The sequence below is a fragment of the Dendrobates tinctorius genome, unplaced genomic scaffold (genome assembly GCF_039654945.1).
Source record: "Dendrobates tinctorius isolate UK_male_01 unplaced genomic scaffold, ASM3965494v1 ptg000016l, whole genome shotgun sequence".
Lineage (NCBI taxonomy): Eukaryota > Metazoa > Chordata > Amphibia > Anura > Dendrobatidae > Dendrobates > Dendrobates tinctorius.
Window position 1 is genome coordinate 91,464,478 of NW_027361684.1, and position 17,231 is coordinate 91,481,708.

A 17,231-nucleotide genomic window follows, 5' to 3' on the forward strand; every position below is an offset into this window, starting at 1 on the left:
GACTTCAACATCCCCATTGACACTTCCCTCTCTGCTGCCACTAAACTTCTATCTCTCACTTCCTCCTTCGGCCTCACTCAATGGTCTTCTACAGCCACCCACAAAGATGGCCACACACTGGACCTCATCTTCACCCGCCTCTGCTCCCTATCTAACCTCTCTAACTCACCTCTTCCTCTCTCTGACCACAACCTGCTCACATTCTCTTCCCTCTTCACTCCATGTCTACAATCCCCACCCCACAAACTTTCACACCCTCGCAGGAATCTTAAACACCTTGACCTACACTCATTCTCTGAATCCCTCCTCCCTTTTACAGATATAAGTTCCTTACACAATGCGGATGACGCTGCCGCTCTATATAACACCACAATAGCTGTAGCTTTGGAATCCGCTGCCCCACTTACACATACCAAAACTCGCAAAATCAACAGACAGCCCTGGCACACCAGCCTGACCAAAGAGCTGAGGCGAGCTTCCAGGGCTGCTGAGCGCAGATGGAAAAGATCCCACTCCAACGAGCACTTCATCGCATTCAAACAGTCCCTCACTACTTTCAAGACCACACTCGCCACAGCTAAACAAACCTACTTCTCATCTCTCATATCCTCCCTGTCTCACAACCCTAAACAGTTATTCAACACCTTCAATTCTCTCCTCCGCCCCCCAGCACCTCCTCCCTCCCCACTCATCTCAGCTGAAGACTTTGCCTCATTTTTCAAGCAGAAGATTGATAACATCAGAGACAGTTTTGGTCAACAACCCCCAGAGCCCTTCCTCCCGACTTCCCAGCCCTCCACCTTCAAAACCAACTTCTCCACCATTACAGAAGATCGACTCTCCACTCTACTCTCAAGATCACATCTCACCACCTGTACACTCGACCCGATCCCATCCCACTTCATCCCAAACCTCACCACAGTCTTCATCCCAACCCTAACCCATCTCTTCAACCTATCACTAACAACTGGTGTTTTCCCCTCAAGCTTTAAACATGCCTCCATCACACCTATCCTCAAAAAGCCCTCTCTTGACCCATCCTCTGTATCTAGCTATCGCCCTATATCACTTCTCCCATACGCCTCCAAGCTACTGGAACAACACGTCTACCTTGAACTGTCCTCCCATCTCTCTTCTTGCTCCCTCTTCGACCGCTTACAATCTGGCTTCCGGTCACACCACTCCACTGAAACTGCCCTTACTAAGGTCACCAATGACCTCTTAACTGCCAAGAGCAAGCGACACTACTCTGTCCTCCTCCTCCTGGACCTGTCGGCTGCCTTTGACACAGTGGACCATTCCCTATTATTACAGACCCTCTCATCCCTCGGCATCACAGACTTGGCCCTCTCCTGGATCTCATCATACCTAACAGACCGGACATTCAGCGTCTCCCACTCACACACCACCTCCTCACCTCGCCCCCTATCTGTCGGAGTCCCACAAGGCTCAGTCCTTGGGCCCCTGCTGTTCTCTATTTACACCTTTGGCCTGGGACAGCTCATAAAATCTCATGGCTTTCAGTATCATCTTTATGCTGATGACACACAGATCTACATCTCTGGACCAGATATCACCTCCCTACTAACCAGAATCCCTCAATATCTGTCCACTATTTCATCCTTCTTCTCCACTAGATATCTGAAACTCAACATGGACAAAACAGAATTCATCATCTTTCCCCCATCTCACGTGACCCCCCCTACGAACCTATCAATTACAGTAAATGACTGCCCACTCTCCCCAGTCCCACAAGCTCGCTGCCTCGGAGTAATCCTTGACGCTGATCTCTCCTTCAAACCACATATCCAAACCCTTTCCACTTCCTGCCGACTTCAACTCAAAAATATTTCACGCATCCGTTCATTCCTCACCCAAGAATCTGCAAAAACCCTAGTCCATGCCCTCATCATCTCTCGCCTTGACTACTGCAACCTCATGCTCTGTGGCCTCCCCTCAAACACTCTCGCACCCCTCCAATCTATTCTAAACTCTGCTGCCCGACTAATCCACCTGTCCCCCCCGCTATTCCCCAGCTTCTCCCCTCTGTCAATCCCTTCACTGGCTCCCAATTGCCCAGAGACTCCATTACAAAACCCTAACCATGACATACAAAGCCATCCACAACTTGTCTCCTCCATACATCTGTGACCTCGTCTCCCGGTACTTTCCTGCACGCAACCTCCGATCCTCACAAGATCTCCTTCTCTACTCCCCTCTTATCTCCTCTTCCCACAATCGCATACAAGATTTCTCTCGCGCATCACCCCTACTCTGGAACTCTCTACCACAACATATCAGACTCTCACCTACCATCGAAACCTTCAAAAAGAGCCTGAAGACCCACCTCTTCCGACAAGCCTATAACCTGCAGTAACCACCGATCGACCAAACCGCTGCACGACCAGCTCTACCCTCGCCTACTGTATTATCACCCATCCCTTGAAGATTGTGAGCCCTCGCGGGCAGGGTCCTCTCTCCTCCTGTACCAGTTATGACTTGTATTGTTTAAGATTATTGTACTTGTTTTTATGTATACCCCTCCTCACATGTAAAGCGCCATGGAATAAATGGCGCTATAACAATAAATAATAATAATAATAATAATAATAATAACTCTTCAAACATGCAGTCTTCAGACTACATAGCAAAAACCTGCTGACAGATTCCCTTCATCAATTTACAAAGTTAATTACAGTTTCTTGTGTTAATGAATTGCAATGTATATGTCAAAATACAATGCTACTGTATATCATGACTTTCTATGGAATATTTTTTTTTTTCTTTGCACACCCATAGACTTGAGTGGGCGAACCTCAGAAGAAGAGTGCAGAGAATAATTGCTCATCTACATTGATTGCCCCATTGAATAACATTGGTTTGAGTGTTGTCGTTTTTTTCACGGACAGCACTCAGACTAAAAATATGCTGGCGCATACTTACCGTAATAATCTTCAGATTCGCTGCATGCAATTCTGTGTAATTAACCTCAATTAAAAATACTCTAACATTAGATAGTCAGAACAAATAACCATCTCAAGACTGACTGATCCATGAATACTTATTTTTCGTTTTCTAACATCAAAGCAACTGGGAAAAAGACCAAAGAAAAGAATTCTGCCCAGAATGTTAAATGTCAATCTCATAGGATCTGCATGTGGTCCCTCAGACTTCTGTATCTCACAGTGATTTACAAGACTGTCTGGGATGTACAAAAGTCCAAATGTAGTCTCTAAAATCATTCTAATATTATGAGTTTAATAAATAATTATTTAGACAAAAATACTTTTTTGAAAGTTTTTAAGTCTTGCGCAAAATTCTTCATTGCTTTAAGTGTTTTTCTTGTTTCCTTATGACAACATTGCTGGTTTTGAAACCACACAGTATGTGACTGGCTAATATTTGTCTTAGTTTTGTATGGTGGACACATGCAAAATACATTAGTATAGCACCTTAAATGACAGCCTATCCCTTTTCCCCCTGCTATGGAGAATCTCTTCAGGGACATGGAAGTCAGCAAAAGTGGGCGGTGGGGGAAGCAGCTGCCTTTTCGTTTTCACGCAGTTCCAGTAAAGGTGAATGGGGCTACATCTGTAACTAACTATGATGAATGCTTGGAATGTCTACATTCCAGTCTTACACATGTGTCAGCTTAAATGTATTCTAATGACAATTACTATTTGAGAGAATTCAGTTCTTAAAATAATGACACGGACAACTCAATGCTAATGACTTGTGGAGGATAATATATGTATTATGGTTATATTTGCAGTCTATTGGCTTTAAGCTCTCATAATTTCATCTCCAACTGTTTTTCTTGCAGCTGAAGAAAAATATAGTTTAGAATTGAATTAGATGTGACACATAAAACTGAAAAACCCTATGTGCTAATTGGTTGCAGCCTTCAAGTATAGTATAGTACATAAACTGGTTAATTTATGCAATAAGGAAGTAAGCATGATGAAGATTACTATGGGTACATTGCCAAAAACAGAGCTAAGTCTGTCGACAGGTAGTGTGCGATAAGGCACTTCAGGCAAAAATACACTTCCAAGGAATGAAAGGTACAAACCTCAATAACCAGAGACTCATGGGACTTAGGACAATGCTACTTTAAATAGCCTGCTAGGCCTGATGTTTGGCCTGGCTTTGTAACTGTATGACACTGTGTGCTGCATACATGAGACCCACAATCCATACAAGAAGGGCTATGGCAGAAACCAAAAGCTGAGAAAGAAGAAGGGTAGCCTTGCAACTAGAAACGGTCATAAGAGGAACCAGAGGCTCTTTGATGGGACACAATGCTGGTGCTGGACAATGTGAGTAACTTGCTGTAAATTCTGTTCCGGTGTTACCAAGAGAATTTAGATATTAGGATTCCATGTTTCAATGTTTACCACTGCTTCTGTAGCATGTAGTTGAATTTTTACTTATACAACTACTGACTCACAGATGATACACCATTTTATGAGTTTACTTGTTTTATGAAAAGTTACTCACTTGAAAAAGTGACTTTGGGACCGTTACACATCTGTCAGTAGATGATCTTGACCCATTGGTTGCTATGAAATTGAATTTGGCCTAAACTTGGCAGTTTAGTCAAAAAAAGTTCCTAGATAATCACACTTACTCCTCTATACAAGGTTCTGGACTTGGTGTAAGGGAATCCCCAGGTCACTACTTCATTAGTTGCCATATCAATAGCTGATGAAGAAATGACCTAGAGACTACAGGACGCTTGTACTAATTTGGCAGACAGAAGACTTAGCATATGGTCAGAGTTCAGAGTGTATACGCTAAGATGTATGAAAACAAATAATGAATGAAATTTGAACTATACTACTACTATATAGAATATACTTAGAAAAATTAAGGCGCTCAGTGGACAAATTGGCCAATTCATGAGAGCCCACTAGCCATGACAAGAATAACCTTTCTTTGATGGGATTCTAAATCTTATATCTATCAATTCATGCCTCTTCTGGGCTAAAATGCTAGAAATTTAGAAGGGCAGATCCTAAATTAATTAAAAACAGACTGATGCAATTGCACATCTCAGGGACAGTTCTGATTGGAGGGAAAGAACAGTTGTCCAGTCCTGTGTGCACAGTTTTAGTAATCAGAGTAATCTAGTGGTGATAATTTGCGGAACCACCATACTGAAAGCACTAAGAGCTAATGTTGTGCTTTGTTGTTTCTATGTGATACATTCTGTATTTAACCTAGGAACAGCTGCCGGAGCAGGGAGAGTGGCTGAATAAAGCCTCTAGGCAGGGCTTAGGCCTTTGCAGTCCCTTGTTAAATATATAGCTGCTGCAGGTGACCACATTTTCTTTTTTTTATAAAAAAAATTGATTGTATTGTCATCTACACAGTTCAGCTTTCTTTGTGTCGGCCGTGTTTCTCGCATGTGTGATCCCGGCCATACAGTTTAACCTACAGTACTTTGTGTGAAAATATGGAGGTTTGAAATAAAAATTAAAAAAAAAACGCTTGGCCTACTACAGGTGACCACATTTTATTTTTATTAAAAAAAAGTTTCAGAAAATTTAGTTTCAATTAATCAAGAAAACTTGGTTTCCAGAGACCTAGCAGTTAGAAAATGCTTAAGGAATGCAGTAAGGGACAAGGAAGTGGAAGTGCTGATGATGGTGCACGCAGATGATGAGGACATGGGACAGGTGCGATTGTGCCTGTTGCTGGAGCACAAGCAACATGCCCATTCACGGCACATAGCTTCCTGTTCCACTTTGCAGGGAGGAATGTGACACCACTTCTGAAGGCTCACCAGTGCAAACAGGTGGTCAGTTGGATAGCAGATAATGCTTCCAGCATGCTTGCTAGCACCAGCCAGTTTTCCATATGGTTCAGTCTCACCAGCCAAAAGTCTGAATCATTTAACTCTCACCCTGATCCTCCTTCCTCCTACCATGTTGAGTCTCCAAGGAGACCAGTGATCCCAAGCTAGGACACTCCGAGGAGCTCTTTACATTATCATTTCTTGATTGTGGCCTCTGTTTAGTGATGCACAAAACTAAGATCAGCCACGGTCACAAGTAGATGATGGTGGGGAAAGGCAATTTTTGTCTAAGGAGGAAAATGATGACAAGACACAGTTGCTGATAAGACAGTTTGTTGTTAAGTAAAGATGAGCAAGCACTAAAATGCTTGGATGCTTGTTACTCAAACCAAGCAAATGCTCTTTTTGAGTAACAAGCATAATGGGAAATCCAAACATTTTTCTGGCAGACCCTACAAAGAGGTCTGGGTGGCAATGAAAATGTTGAAATGGATGGAAAAAGTGCTGAATGGAAAGGAGAACAGTATCTCTGCCTACAAGATCACTACTGAGAACAATGGTGTCACATTTTTGATGGGTGAAAACTTTTTCATCTAAATATCCATTTGGACTTCTATCTTTCAAGCAGCGCGGAGTTAATACACCATTTTATCCCATTTTTTTCTAATCAGGCTGTTCACGAGGAGACTGGTGGATCTGCAGCAGCTAATATTTCTATGAGCCTGTGTTTGGGCTCTATCTGGTGAGAAAAATCTGCTTAGAGGTATCTCTTAATACCGAGATAAGACCCTATTGCGCTTTTACTTTCCTTCCAGCTTTTTACAGAAAAACTTCTAAACAGATTAAAGGTGAACTTCAAGCTCAAGAAACATCAGTGTCTGATCGCACCATCCATCAATGTATGAGCCAAAGTGGACTTCATGGGAGATGACCAAGGAGGACACCATTGTTGAAAAAAAATCATAATAATGTCAGACTGAAATTTGCCAAACTACATGTTGACAAGCCACAAAACTTCTGGGACAATGTTGAACTGAAGGTGAACCAAAAATTGAACTTTTAGGCAAGGCACATCAGATCTATGTTCACAGATGGAAAAATGAAGCATATCAAGAAAAAAACACTGTCCCTACTGTGAAACATGGAGGAGGCTCTGTTATGTTCTGGGGCTGCTTTGCTGCATCTGGCACAGGGTGTCTAGAATTTGTGCAGGGTACAATTAAATCTCAAGGCTATCAATGGATTCTAGAGACAAATGTGCTGCCTAGTGTCAAAAAGCTTGGTTTCAATCACAGGTCATGGGTCTTGCAACATGATATTGACCCAAAACACACAGCTAAAAACACCCAAGAATGGCTAAGAGGAAAACATTTGCCGTCTATGAGCCCTGACCTAAATCCTATTGGGTATCTTTGGAAAGAGCTGAAACATGCTGTCTGGAAAAGGCAGCCTTCAAACATGAGACAACTGGAGCAGTTTGCTCTTGAGGAGTGGGCCAAAATACCTGTCGAGAGGTGCAGAAGTCTCATTAACAGCTACAGGAATCGTTTGATTGCAGTGATTGGTTGAAAAGGTTGAACAACAAAATATTAAGTTAAGGGTACCATCATTTCTGTCCAGGCCTAGTTCATGAGTTTTAGTTTTTTTTTAAATTCTGTGGAAGCATGGTTGAAAAGCAATGTCTGACTTTCATTTGTTCATTTTCATAGATTTTTGATTTATTATTACTTTTGTCTGATTCAAGTTATTTCTGTGACGATTGTGGGTTTTTCTGTCATTAAATGAGGGGTACCAACAATTTTGACCACGTGTGTATGGATGAATCCATGAATTCATAAAACGTTTTGGAAGGTTTTTCTAGATTTTAGTATTCCAGCTAAATGTAACAAGAACTGTGTTACAGTGTATGGATGACTAATTGAAACCTTATACAGTTTTGGAAGGTTTTTTGTGAGTTTAATATACTAGCGAAATGTAACAAGAACTATGTTACAGTGTATGGGTGAATCATTGAATCCATAAACATTTTTTCAGGTTTAAGTTGGATTTTTATATAACACCAAAATATAACAGAAACCACATAATACTGTAAAGATTATTAATTGAATCTATAAAAGTGTTTTTATTTTTTTTGTTGTTTTATATAACACCAAAATGTGACAAATGTCTTATATATACCACCACCTAAATGTACACAAGAGCATGTAATACTCTATGGATGAGGAATATAATGTGTGTTTGTGTGTGTGTGTAATGTTTTCGGACTTTTATGCTAGATCCGTTATCTTCGCTTTTAGTGTGTCGGCCATCTTGTTTCCTGGACTGTGCATTGACTTTTGCCCTCAACCAATATGGAGTCCTCAGCTTGTCGTTGGCCATCTTGTTTCCTGGCATGTGCAGTGACTTTGCCCTCAAATAACATGGAGTACTCAGCTATGATGTCCCTGCCCTGTTTCCTGCCAATTGTCCTTTTAATCAGCTCCAGCTGATTCACCTGTGCTCCTGAATCAGCTCTATTCCCAGTTTGTGACTTGGTCTGTGAAGCCTGGATCTCCTCTGCTTGGAACCATTTGTGGACACAGAACCCTTCTGCTTGCCAGCTACTTCTGACAGGAAAGTAATAGACTCTGAATATCGTTGGTTGTTTGCCTAACTCTGCAACTATCCTGCTACTGCACTACTTGTATGGAGTAATACAAGAAATGCTTAAGAAGCTTATGTCTCATGTGTCTTATTATACCCATGCGTTAGACTCTAGATAGACTGTATACCATATGACAGATTCAGGAGCCATGATAGAGTCTGCTGGGTCTGAGACACCGCTGCAACCTGTATAGAGATTTTTTTTTTATTTTTTATTTTTTATTTTTTTTTGGATCTTTGCCGTTGGGGAGCCGCTGCAGGCTGTGGATCCAAGATATCGATATATGTGACAGTGGTTGTGGCTTCTCACAACCTTTCCAGGTGAGCACATTCCCTTCTTTTAAGTCAGGAGTGTTACCACAGGTAAACACTATTGTGCTCCTTTTCTTTCTTTCCAGCCTCTCTGCCATACATCTTCGGGGAATATGGAGGACTCTGTTAAACATCTGTGCGAAGTAACCAATTCAATCCTTGCCGATCTACAGGCAGTAAAGGACAGCTTTGCAAGTCTGCGGGATCGGAGTGATCATAATCTACAGGTGTTCGGACAAACCACTCAGGACTTACGAACCCGGATTGAGGTTCTGGAGCGACAAGTCCAAACCCAAACTTCCACCCCGGCAATGGGAATCCCCAAGCTACCACCATTCCGCTTTGGCGGTGAACGGGAAAGATTCAGAGGATTCATTAATCAATGCAAACTGTTCTTTGCGGCTCATGCGCCTCAGTTCCTTACTGAGCGATCTAAAGTATTAACAATAATTATGCTACTCTCCAACAAAGCTCTCGCATGGGCAAACCCTCTAATTGAGACTGACGACGACTGTCTAAATAACCTTGATGCTTTCATTTCAGCTATGGGGAAGGCATTCGATGATCCGAACCGCGGTGCTACAGCGGAATCAGCTATGTTGACTTTAAGCCAAGGTAAGAGCTCAGTAGCAGAATATGCTCTGGATTTCCGGAGATGGGCCCTCGACACCACTTGGGATAGCTCCGCTAAAAGATCGGTTTTTCGGAGAGGATTATCCTCTGTAATTAAGGACGAACTTGCTCGTGTCGACCCACCTACAGCATTAGGAGATTTTATCAACTACTGTATTCGGATCGATGCTCGGCTTACTGAACGCAGACAGGAGAGGTGGTCGGAGCTAAGGCACTCTAATCATTTATTCTCTCCCTCTCCAGCCAAGGAGTCCTTGAGCAGGATTATACGAGAACCAAAACCCGAGCCTATGCAGGTGGACTCTTTACAGAGACGGGTCAGTGATGCACGTAAGGAACAACGACTAAAGGAAAATCTGTGTTTCTATTGCGGTAAGTCAGGACATTTCATCATCAACTGCCCCAGTCGTTCTCGTAAGACAACTGCAGCCATCATACACTGCGAGTGCTGTGAGAGGGGTTCTGTCAGGTCTGCACTACAGACCCCAGAGGGAGTAGAAGATACAGACATTGATTACTCGGACTTGAACTCCGTTATCTCTGAGCCCGATGCAGGTGTTACTGCAGCAGTTTTTCCGGTCCTCTCAGCGGTTTCCCAGCTGAGCTGCAAGAACAACAATTCTCATTGCTTCATTCCCCTCAAACTCAGGGTTCACTCCGTTTGGGTATCTACCTCCGCTATGATTGATTCAGGGGCAAGCGGCAATTTTATGGACATCTCCTTTGCCCAGAGACATAACGTACATTCAGTAAAGAAGGCTACTCCTGTACAGATGGAGACCGTGGATGGCTCACTGTTAAACTCGGGACCAGTGGACCAGGAGACGGAACCCCTGAAGGTCCTCATGGGTAATGACCATCAAGAGAGTCTGTCCTTTATGCTCATCTCTTCTCCTCATTTCCCTATTATTCTAGGACTGCCTTGGCTGCAGGCTCAGAATCCTACGATTAATTGGGAGACTAAAGAACTGCACTTTCCGAAGACACAGATAAGTCCAGAAGCTTCAGTCTGCTCCATCCCTAAGGGACCACCATCAGTCTCAGAGCTACCAGCAATATACCGTGAGTATGCTGATGTGTGCGACAAAAAGAACGCAGACCTACTACCCCCTCACCGTCCATATGACTGTCCAATAGACCTATTACCAGGTGCAGGGATACCGTTTGGCAAGATCTACCCTTTGGCAGGGCCAGAGCTAAAGGCGCTAAAGGACTATATAGATGAACAGCTAGCCAAGGGCTTCATACGCCATTCTTCATCTCCCGCTGGTTCACCAATCTTCTTTGTGAAGAAGAAAGACGGATCTCTTAGGCCCTGCATAGATTATCGGGAGCTCAATAAGATCACGATCAGAAACCGTTACCCACTACCTTTGATTCCGGAATTATTGGAGAGAGTACGGCATGCAAAGCTCTTTACTAAGTTGGATCTCCGTGGGGCCTATAACTTGGTCCGCATTAGACCTGGGGATGAATGGAAGACTGCTTTCAGGTCACGCTACGGACACTTTGAATACCTGGTAATGCCATTCGGTTTATGTAATGCCCCAGCAACTTTCCAACATTTGGTGAATGACATTTTTAGAGATCTCCTGGATACATTCATTGTAATTTATTTGGATGATATCTTGATTTTTTTCTAACTCCACAGAGGAACATCACAGACATGTGAAGATGGTCTTAGAACGCCTTCGACAAAACCATCTGTATATCAAACTAGAAAAGTGCGAATTCCATCGGACGAAGATCCAATTTCTGGGGTATGTAATGACGTCACGAGGAATTAGTATGGATGAGAGTAAGATCCAAGCCATTAAGGACTGGCCGGTCCCCAAGAATGTAAAGGAGGTCCAGCGCTTTATAGGGTTTGCTAATTTTTATAGGCGTTTTATCAGGAACTTTTCTGAGGTAGTGTCTCCCATCACACGGCTTACCCGCAAGAACTCTGCTTTTACCTGGACCCCCCAGGCTCAAGAAGCATTTTCCCGCCTGAAACAGAAATTCACCACGGCACCTATTCTGGTGCATCCTAACCCTGAACGTGCCTTCATAATAGAGGTGGATGCCTCAGACAGTGCCATTGGAGCTATCCTCTCCCAGAGGACAGGCGAGAAAGAAGTCTTACATCCCTGTGCTTTCTTTTCTCGGCGGTTGTCTCCTGCAGAACGAAACTATGACGTGGGTAATAGAGAATTGTTGGCCATCATCGCAGCCTTCAAAGAATGGAGACACCACCTTCAGGGAGCTGCACAGCAGATAATCGTCTTGACTGACCACCGCAATCTCGAGTTTATCAGATCGGCTAAGTGTTTGACTCCTCGCCAGGCTCGTTGGAGTCTTTTCTTAAACCAATTCAGTTTTGTTATCTCTTATAGACCAGGATCACGTAATGGAAAGGCCGATGCGTTGTCTAGACTCTACTCAGATGAAACTATCCCACTCCCGTTTCATAAGACTGTTATCTCTGATTCCAGGTTCCTGGGGGTGATCCATAATCAAGACTTGCTTAACGATATCAAGGAAGCATACCATACGGATCCCTGGTTGGCACAACCATCTTGTGAAGTAAGTCTTGTATATAAGAATGGTGTGTGGATTCAGGGGCAACGCCTGTATATTCCTGAAGCGGCCAGAGGGAAAGTACTGCAACTCGTCCACAATTCTAAAATAGCGGGGCATAGAGGAGTTCTGAAGACTCAAGAATTCCTGTCTCGCTTCTTTTGGTGGCCCACGTACAGAAGAGACGTTCTGGATTATGTCACTTCTTGTGAAGTCTGTGCTAGATGCAAGACTCCACGTTCGTCGCCTACAGGTCTTTTACAACCCCTACCCATTCCCACCCGTCCATGGGGATCCATATCAATGGACTTCATTGTGGAGCTGCCAACCTCTCAAGGGAAGAACACAGTTCTAGTGGTGGTGGATCGGTTAACAAAGGCAGCCCATTTTATTCCGTGTGTGGGTTTACCCACTGCGAAACACACATCGGACTTGATCATCCAAAATGTGTTTCGTCTGCATGGCGTACCGGATGAGGTTGTATCTGATCGAGGGGTGCAATTCACTTCAAAGTTTTGGCAGCACTTCTGTGCTGCGTTAAACATCAAAGTTAATCTATCTTCTGCCTTTCATCCGCAGACAAATGGACAGACTGAGCGGACTAACCAGACCTTAGAACAGTATCTCCGCTGTTTTATCTGCCACCTACAAGATGACTGGGTGGATTTGCTCCCACTGGCTGAATTCTTACAACAATTCGCAGAGCGCTTCCACTAAGCTGTCACCCTTTTATGCCAATTTGGGTTATCATCCTAACATCCTTCCTCGATTTCCCATAGACACACCTCTCCCAGCTGTAGCCGACAGAATCACATCTCTACAACAGAACCTTGATCTACTTAAGAGGAATCTGGAATCCGCTCAGGACAGGTATAAAAAATCGGCAGATAGGTTTCGTAAACCTGCACCAACCTTTAAGGTAGGAGATTTGGTTTGGCTGTCAACTAAGAACCTTAAGATGAGAGTACCATCATCCAAATTGGGTCATAAGTACATCGGGCCTTATAAGATTACTAAGCTTGTCAGTAACGTTGCCTGTCGCCTTCAACTGCCGAGATCTATGAGGATTCACCCTGTGTTTCATGTTTCTCTACTGAAGGCTGCAACTCCCAATTCTTTCCCTGGTCGTTCTTCTTCCCCTCCTGCTCCGGTCCTCATCGATGGCCAGGAGGAGTTTGTCGTGGAAAGGATCCTGGACTCCAGGTTGCGTAGAGACGGGGTGCAATACCTGGTACAGTGGCAAGGCTATTCTTCTGAGGACAACTCGTGGGAACCAGCCTCCAATCTCCATGCGCCTCGTTTACTCCGCCAGTTCCATCAGAGGTACCCGGGAAAGCCTGGACTGGGGCCATCCGGAGGCTGTCCTTAAGGGGGGAGTAATGTAATGTTTTCGGACTTTTATGCTAGATCCGTTATCTTCGCTTTTAGTGTGTCGGCCATCTTGTTTCCTGGACTGTGCATTGACTTTTGCCCTCAACCAATATGGAGTCCTCAGCTTGTCGTTGGCCATCTTGTTTCCTGGCATGTGCAGTGACTTTGCCCTCAAATAACATGGAGTACTCAGCTATGATGTCCCTGCCCTGTTTCCTGCCAATTGTCCTTTTAATCAGCTCCAGCTGATTCACCTGTGCTCCTGAATCAGCTCTATTCCCAGTTTGTGACTTGGTCTGTGAAGCCTGGATCTCCTCTGCTTGGAACCATTTGTGGACACAGAACCCCTCTGCTTGCCAGCTACTTCTGACAGGAAAGTAATAGACTCTGAATATCGTTGGTTGTTTGCCTAACTCTGCAACTATCCTGCTACTGCACTACTTGTATGGAGTAATACAAGAAATGCTTAAGAAGCTTATGTCTCATGTGTCTTATTATACCCATGCGTTAGACTCTAGATAGACTGTATACCATATGACAGTGTGTGTGGTTCCACTATTACTCCCCAGCAACAAACCCGCTGTCTTGGGGTCATACTTGACTCCGAGCTTTCATTCACCCCCCACATCCAATCACTGGCTCACTCTTGTTATCCACATCTCAAAAGCATTTCTAGAATTCGACCTTTTCTTACCTTTGACGCTGCAAAAACTCTTACTGTTTCTCTTATTCATTCTCGTCTGGACTATTGTAACTCTCTTTTAATCGGTCTCCCTCTTACCAAACTTTCCCCCCTCCAATCTGTCTTGAATGCTGCAGCCAGGATCATATTCCTTGCCAATCATTACACCGATGCCTCTACCTTGTGCCAGTCCTTACACTGGCTACCCATCCAGTCCAGAATCCAGTACAAACTTATTGCCCTCACCCACATAGCACTCCATGACTCAGCACCACCCTACATTTCCTCCCTTGTTTGTCTACCACCCTACCCGTGCCCTCCGTTCTGCTGATGACCTGAGGTTAGCATCCTCGATAATCAGAACCTCCCACTCATGTCTTCAAGACTATACACGTGCTGCGCCAATTCTTTGGAATGCACTTCCCAGGTCAATACGAGTAGTCCCCAATCCCTACAATTTTAAGCGTTCCCTGAAAACTTATTTATTCAGACTGGCCTACCGCCTCAACACATTAACCTAACTATCCCTGTGTGGCACAGTCAATCCCATTAACCTAACTATCCCTGTGTGCCACATGCTTTATGCATCTATTAGCCCTCTGTGTCCGTACTGTTACACACTTAACATTATGGCTGGCCAAAACAATCAGGGCAATTGTTACCACCCACCTTTCGTGTCTCCCCTTTTTCCCTCATAGATTGTAAGCTTGCGAGCAGGGCCCTCATTCCTCTTGGTATCTGTTATGATCTATGTGATTATTGATATGCTGTAATGTCTATCGTCTGTACAAGTCCCCTCTGAAATGTAAAGTGCTGCGGAATATGCCGGCGCTATAGAAATAAAATTTATTATTATAATGCCAAAAAAATTTTGAACATTTTTTGGGAAGGTTAGATACCACCAAAATGTACCCAAGAAGACTTAATGCTCCATGGATGAACAACATAATACCAATAAATTTGTGAATAAATTTTTGGAAGGTCATATGCCACCAAAATGTACCTAAGAACATGTAATACTGCGTGGATGAGCAAAATAACAACAATACATTTTTTTTTTTACAATTTTTTTGAGGGTTAGATACCACTAATGTGCACAAAAATATGTAGTATTGTATGGATGAGCAATATAATACATATAATTATTTTGTAATTTTTTTGGAGGGTTAGATACCACTGAAATGTATCCAAAAAAAGTAATACTGTGTGGATAGATAAGATAAATCTGATAAACGTATGAATAATTTGTTTAGGGTTATATACCGCCAAAATGTACCCAAGGACATGTAATACTCTATGGATGACCAATATAATACTGATACATTTTTTAACAATTTTCTTTACAGTTATATACCACCAAAATGTACCCAAAGGCAGCAGGCAGAGGGAAAGAGAAAGGATCCTAAATAAGGCTATCAACCAAGGTACACATATTTGGGTATGATTGTAAGGTAAAGTCCATAGTGTACCTCAATTATACAAAAATCAAAGGGGTATAGCGCAAAAGTCAACATTAGAGCATATAGAACAGCTGCACGAGGAACTAGTGGGTAATAGAGTTGAGCGTCTTTGGTCGGATCGGGTTTCAGGAAACAAAATTTGTTTCAGATGAAACTGGTCCGACTAGGGCAAAAAAAGTCAGAGTTTCGTCCGAAACCCAACCCCAATGCAAGTCAATGGGAAATAAAAGTCGGCATTGAACGGATGACATTCATCCACTCAATGCCGACTTTTAATCCCCATTGACTTGCATTGGGGTCGGGTTTCGGACGAAACTCTGACTTTTTTTTGCCCTAGTCGGACCAGTTTCATCTGAAACAAATTTTGTTTCATGAAACCCGATCCGACCAAAGTCGCTCAACTCTTGTGGGTAATAACATAAATATTTTTTTACTTAAAATATATTAAAAGATATAAAAATACTGTGGACTGGGGTGATGACAGTAAATGACCAAAAGATGGCTCCTCAATTAAGCAAGGTTGATAAGATATAAAATACCAAATTCAAAAAGCAAAGTTGATAACAGCATAATGTGATTAGACTGCACTCTCCACATAACAGTTTGTAATGCATGCCAAGGTTCATGGATTAAACATTAGGTAGGAGCAAATGTAGAAACCGCACTAAAATGCAGAGATACTGTATTTGCAGTGTAATGTAAATAGTGTCTGAATAACAGTTCGTAATGCATATAACAAACAATGGGTTCCCCAGCAGTTTTGAGGAACAGTAGATGCAAGTTGTAGAAATCACTGAAGTGTAAAAAGATTAGCGTAGTTGAAGACGCGGAAAATGGAAAACTCCAACAAGCCGCAACTGAAGACAAAGATGACTAAACGCTCAAACAAATAGGTGTTTCAAATTAAAGGGAATCTATCATCAATTTTTTTGCTGTGGCCACCGGCATCAGGGGTTTATCTACAGCATTCTGTAATGTTACCTGAAAGAGAAGAAAAAAGAGTTAATTATCACCCAGGGGCGTTCCAGGTCCTGTTCGGGTCCGGAGGGAGGCGTGGTCCAGTCCGTCGCCTCCCATCTTGCAGTGATGACGTCCTCTTCATTCATGGCCATCGCGGCGCAGGCGTACTGCTCTGCCCTGTTGAGGGCAGAGTAGATTACCGCAGTGCGCAGGCACCAGAAGAGGTCCTGCACCTGCGCACTGCAGGACTCTGCTCTGCCCTCAACAGGGCAGAGCAATGCGCCTGCGCCGGAGCTGTGACGGCCAGGAATGAAGAGGACATTATCGCTGCAAGATAGGAGGCGCCAGACTGGACCGCCCCTGGGTGAGTATAATCTAACTCATTCTTCTTCTCTTTCAGGTAACATCGGGGGCTTATCTACAGCATTACAGAATGCTGTAGATAAGCCCCTGATGTCGGTGGCCGCAGTTGATAGGCAAAAAAAATTGATGACAGATTCCCTTTAAAAGGCAATGGTTGAAGATGGCTTTGTGGCCTCTCGGGAAAGTAGTAAAGCCCAACGCAGCAGCAAAGGGCAGCAGCAAAGGGCAGCAGGCAGAGAGGAAGATAAAAGATCCTAAATAAGGCTATCAACCAATGTACCCATATTTGGTTATGGCTGTGAGGTAAAGTTCATAGTGTACCTCTATAACACAAAAATTCAAGGGGTTCAGAGCAAAGGTTAACATGAGACCATATAGAACAATGGCACAAGGAACCAGTGGTTAATAAAATCAAGAAATGTTTATTGAGTTCAAATATATTAAAATA

At 43.3% G+C, this 17,231-nt stretch overlaps 2 protein-coding genes across 5 annotated transcripts in view; one reads left to right on the forward strand and one right to left on the reverse strand.

Annotated features, from left to right (window-relative positions):
* Window positions 1-17,231, reverse strand: part of NDP (norrin cystine knot growth factor NDP) — a 314,667-nt gene that overhangs the window by 218,199 nt on the left and 79,237 nt on the right. The window lies entirely within an intron of this gene.
* Window positions 8,770-13,630, forward strand: LOC141080667 (uncharacterized). Of its 3 annotated transcripts, none has more exons than XR_012228986.1 (5): window positions 8,770-9,370; window positions 9,632-10,450; window positions 11,040-11,148; window positions 11,863-13,270; window positions 13,355-13,630. XR_012228986.1 is itself a non-coding variant. In XM_073566055.1 (4 exons), the coding sequence occupies exons 1-4, from the start codon at window positions 8,869-8,871 to the stop codon at window positions 12,662-12,664; spliced, it is 2,232 nt and encodes a 743-aa protein (XP_073422156.1). In that variant the 5' UTR covers window positions 8,770-8,868; the 3' UTR covers window positions 12,665-13,630. The 3 variants fall into 3 exon arrangements, 1 of the variants encoding a protein (XP_073422156.1); XR_012228985.1 differs by having other exon boundaries at window positions 11,863-12,817; window positions 13,047-13,630; XM_073566055.1 differs by having other exon boundaries at window positions 11,863-13,630.

Bases quoted from the DNA above. Each gene is read 5' to 3' on its own strand.
- LOC141080667 (XM_073566055.1), top strand. From the start codon at position 8,869: ATGGAGGACTCTGTTAAACATCTGTGCGAAGTAACCAATTCAATCCTT. The intron at 9,371-9,631 runs GTAAGAGCTCAG...CTCCCTCTCCAG, and splicing joins TATGTTGACTTTAAGCCAAG to CCAAGGAGTCCTTGAGCAGG. The intron at 11,149-11,862 runs GTATGTAATGAC...CTCTGATTCCAG, and splicing joins ACGAAGATCCAATTTCTGGG to GTTCCTGGGGGTGATCCATA.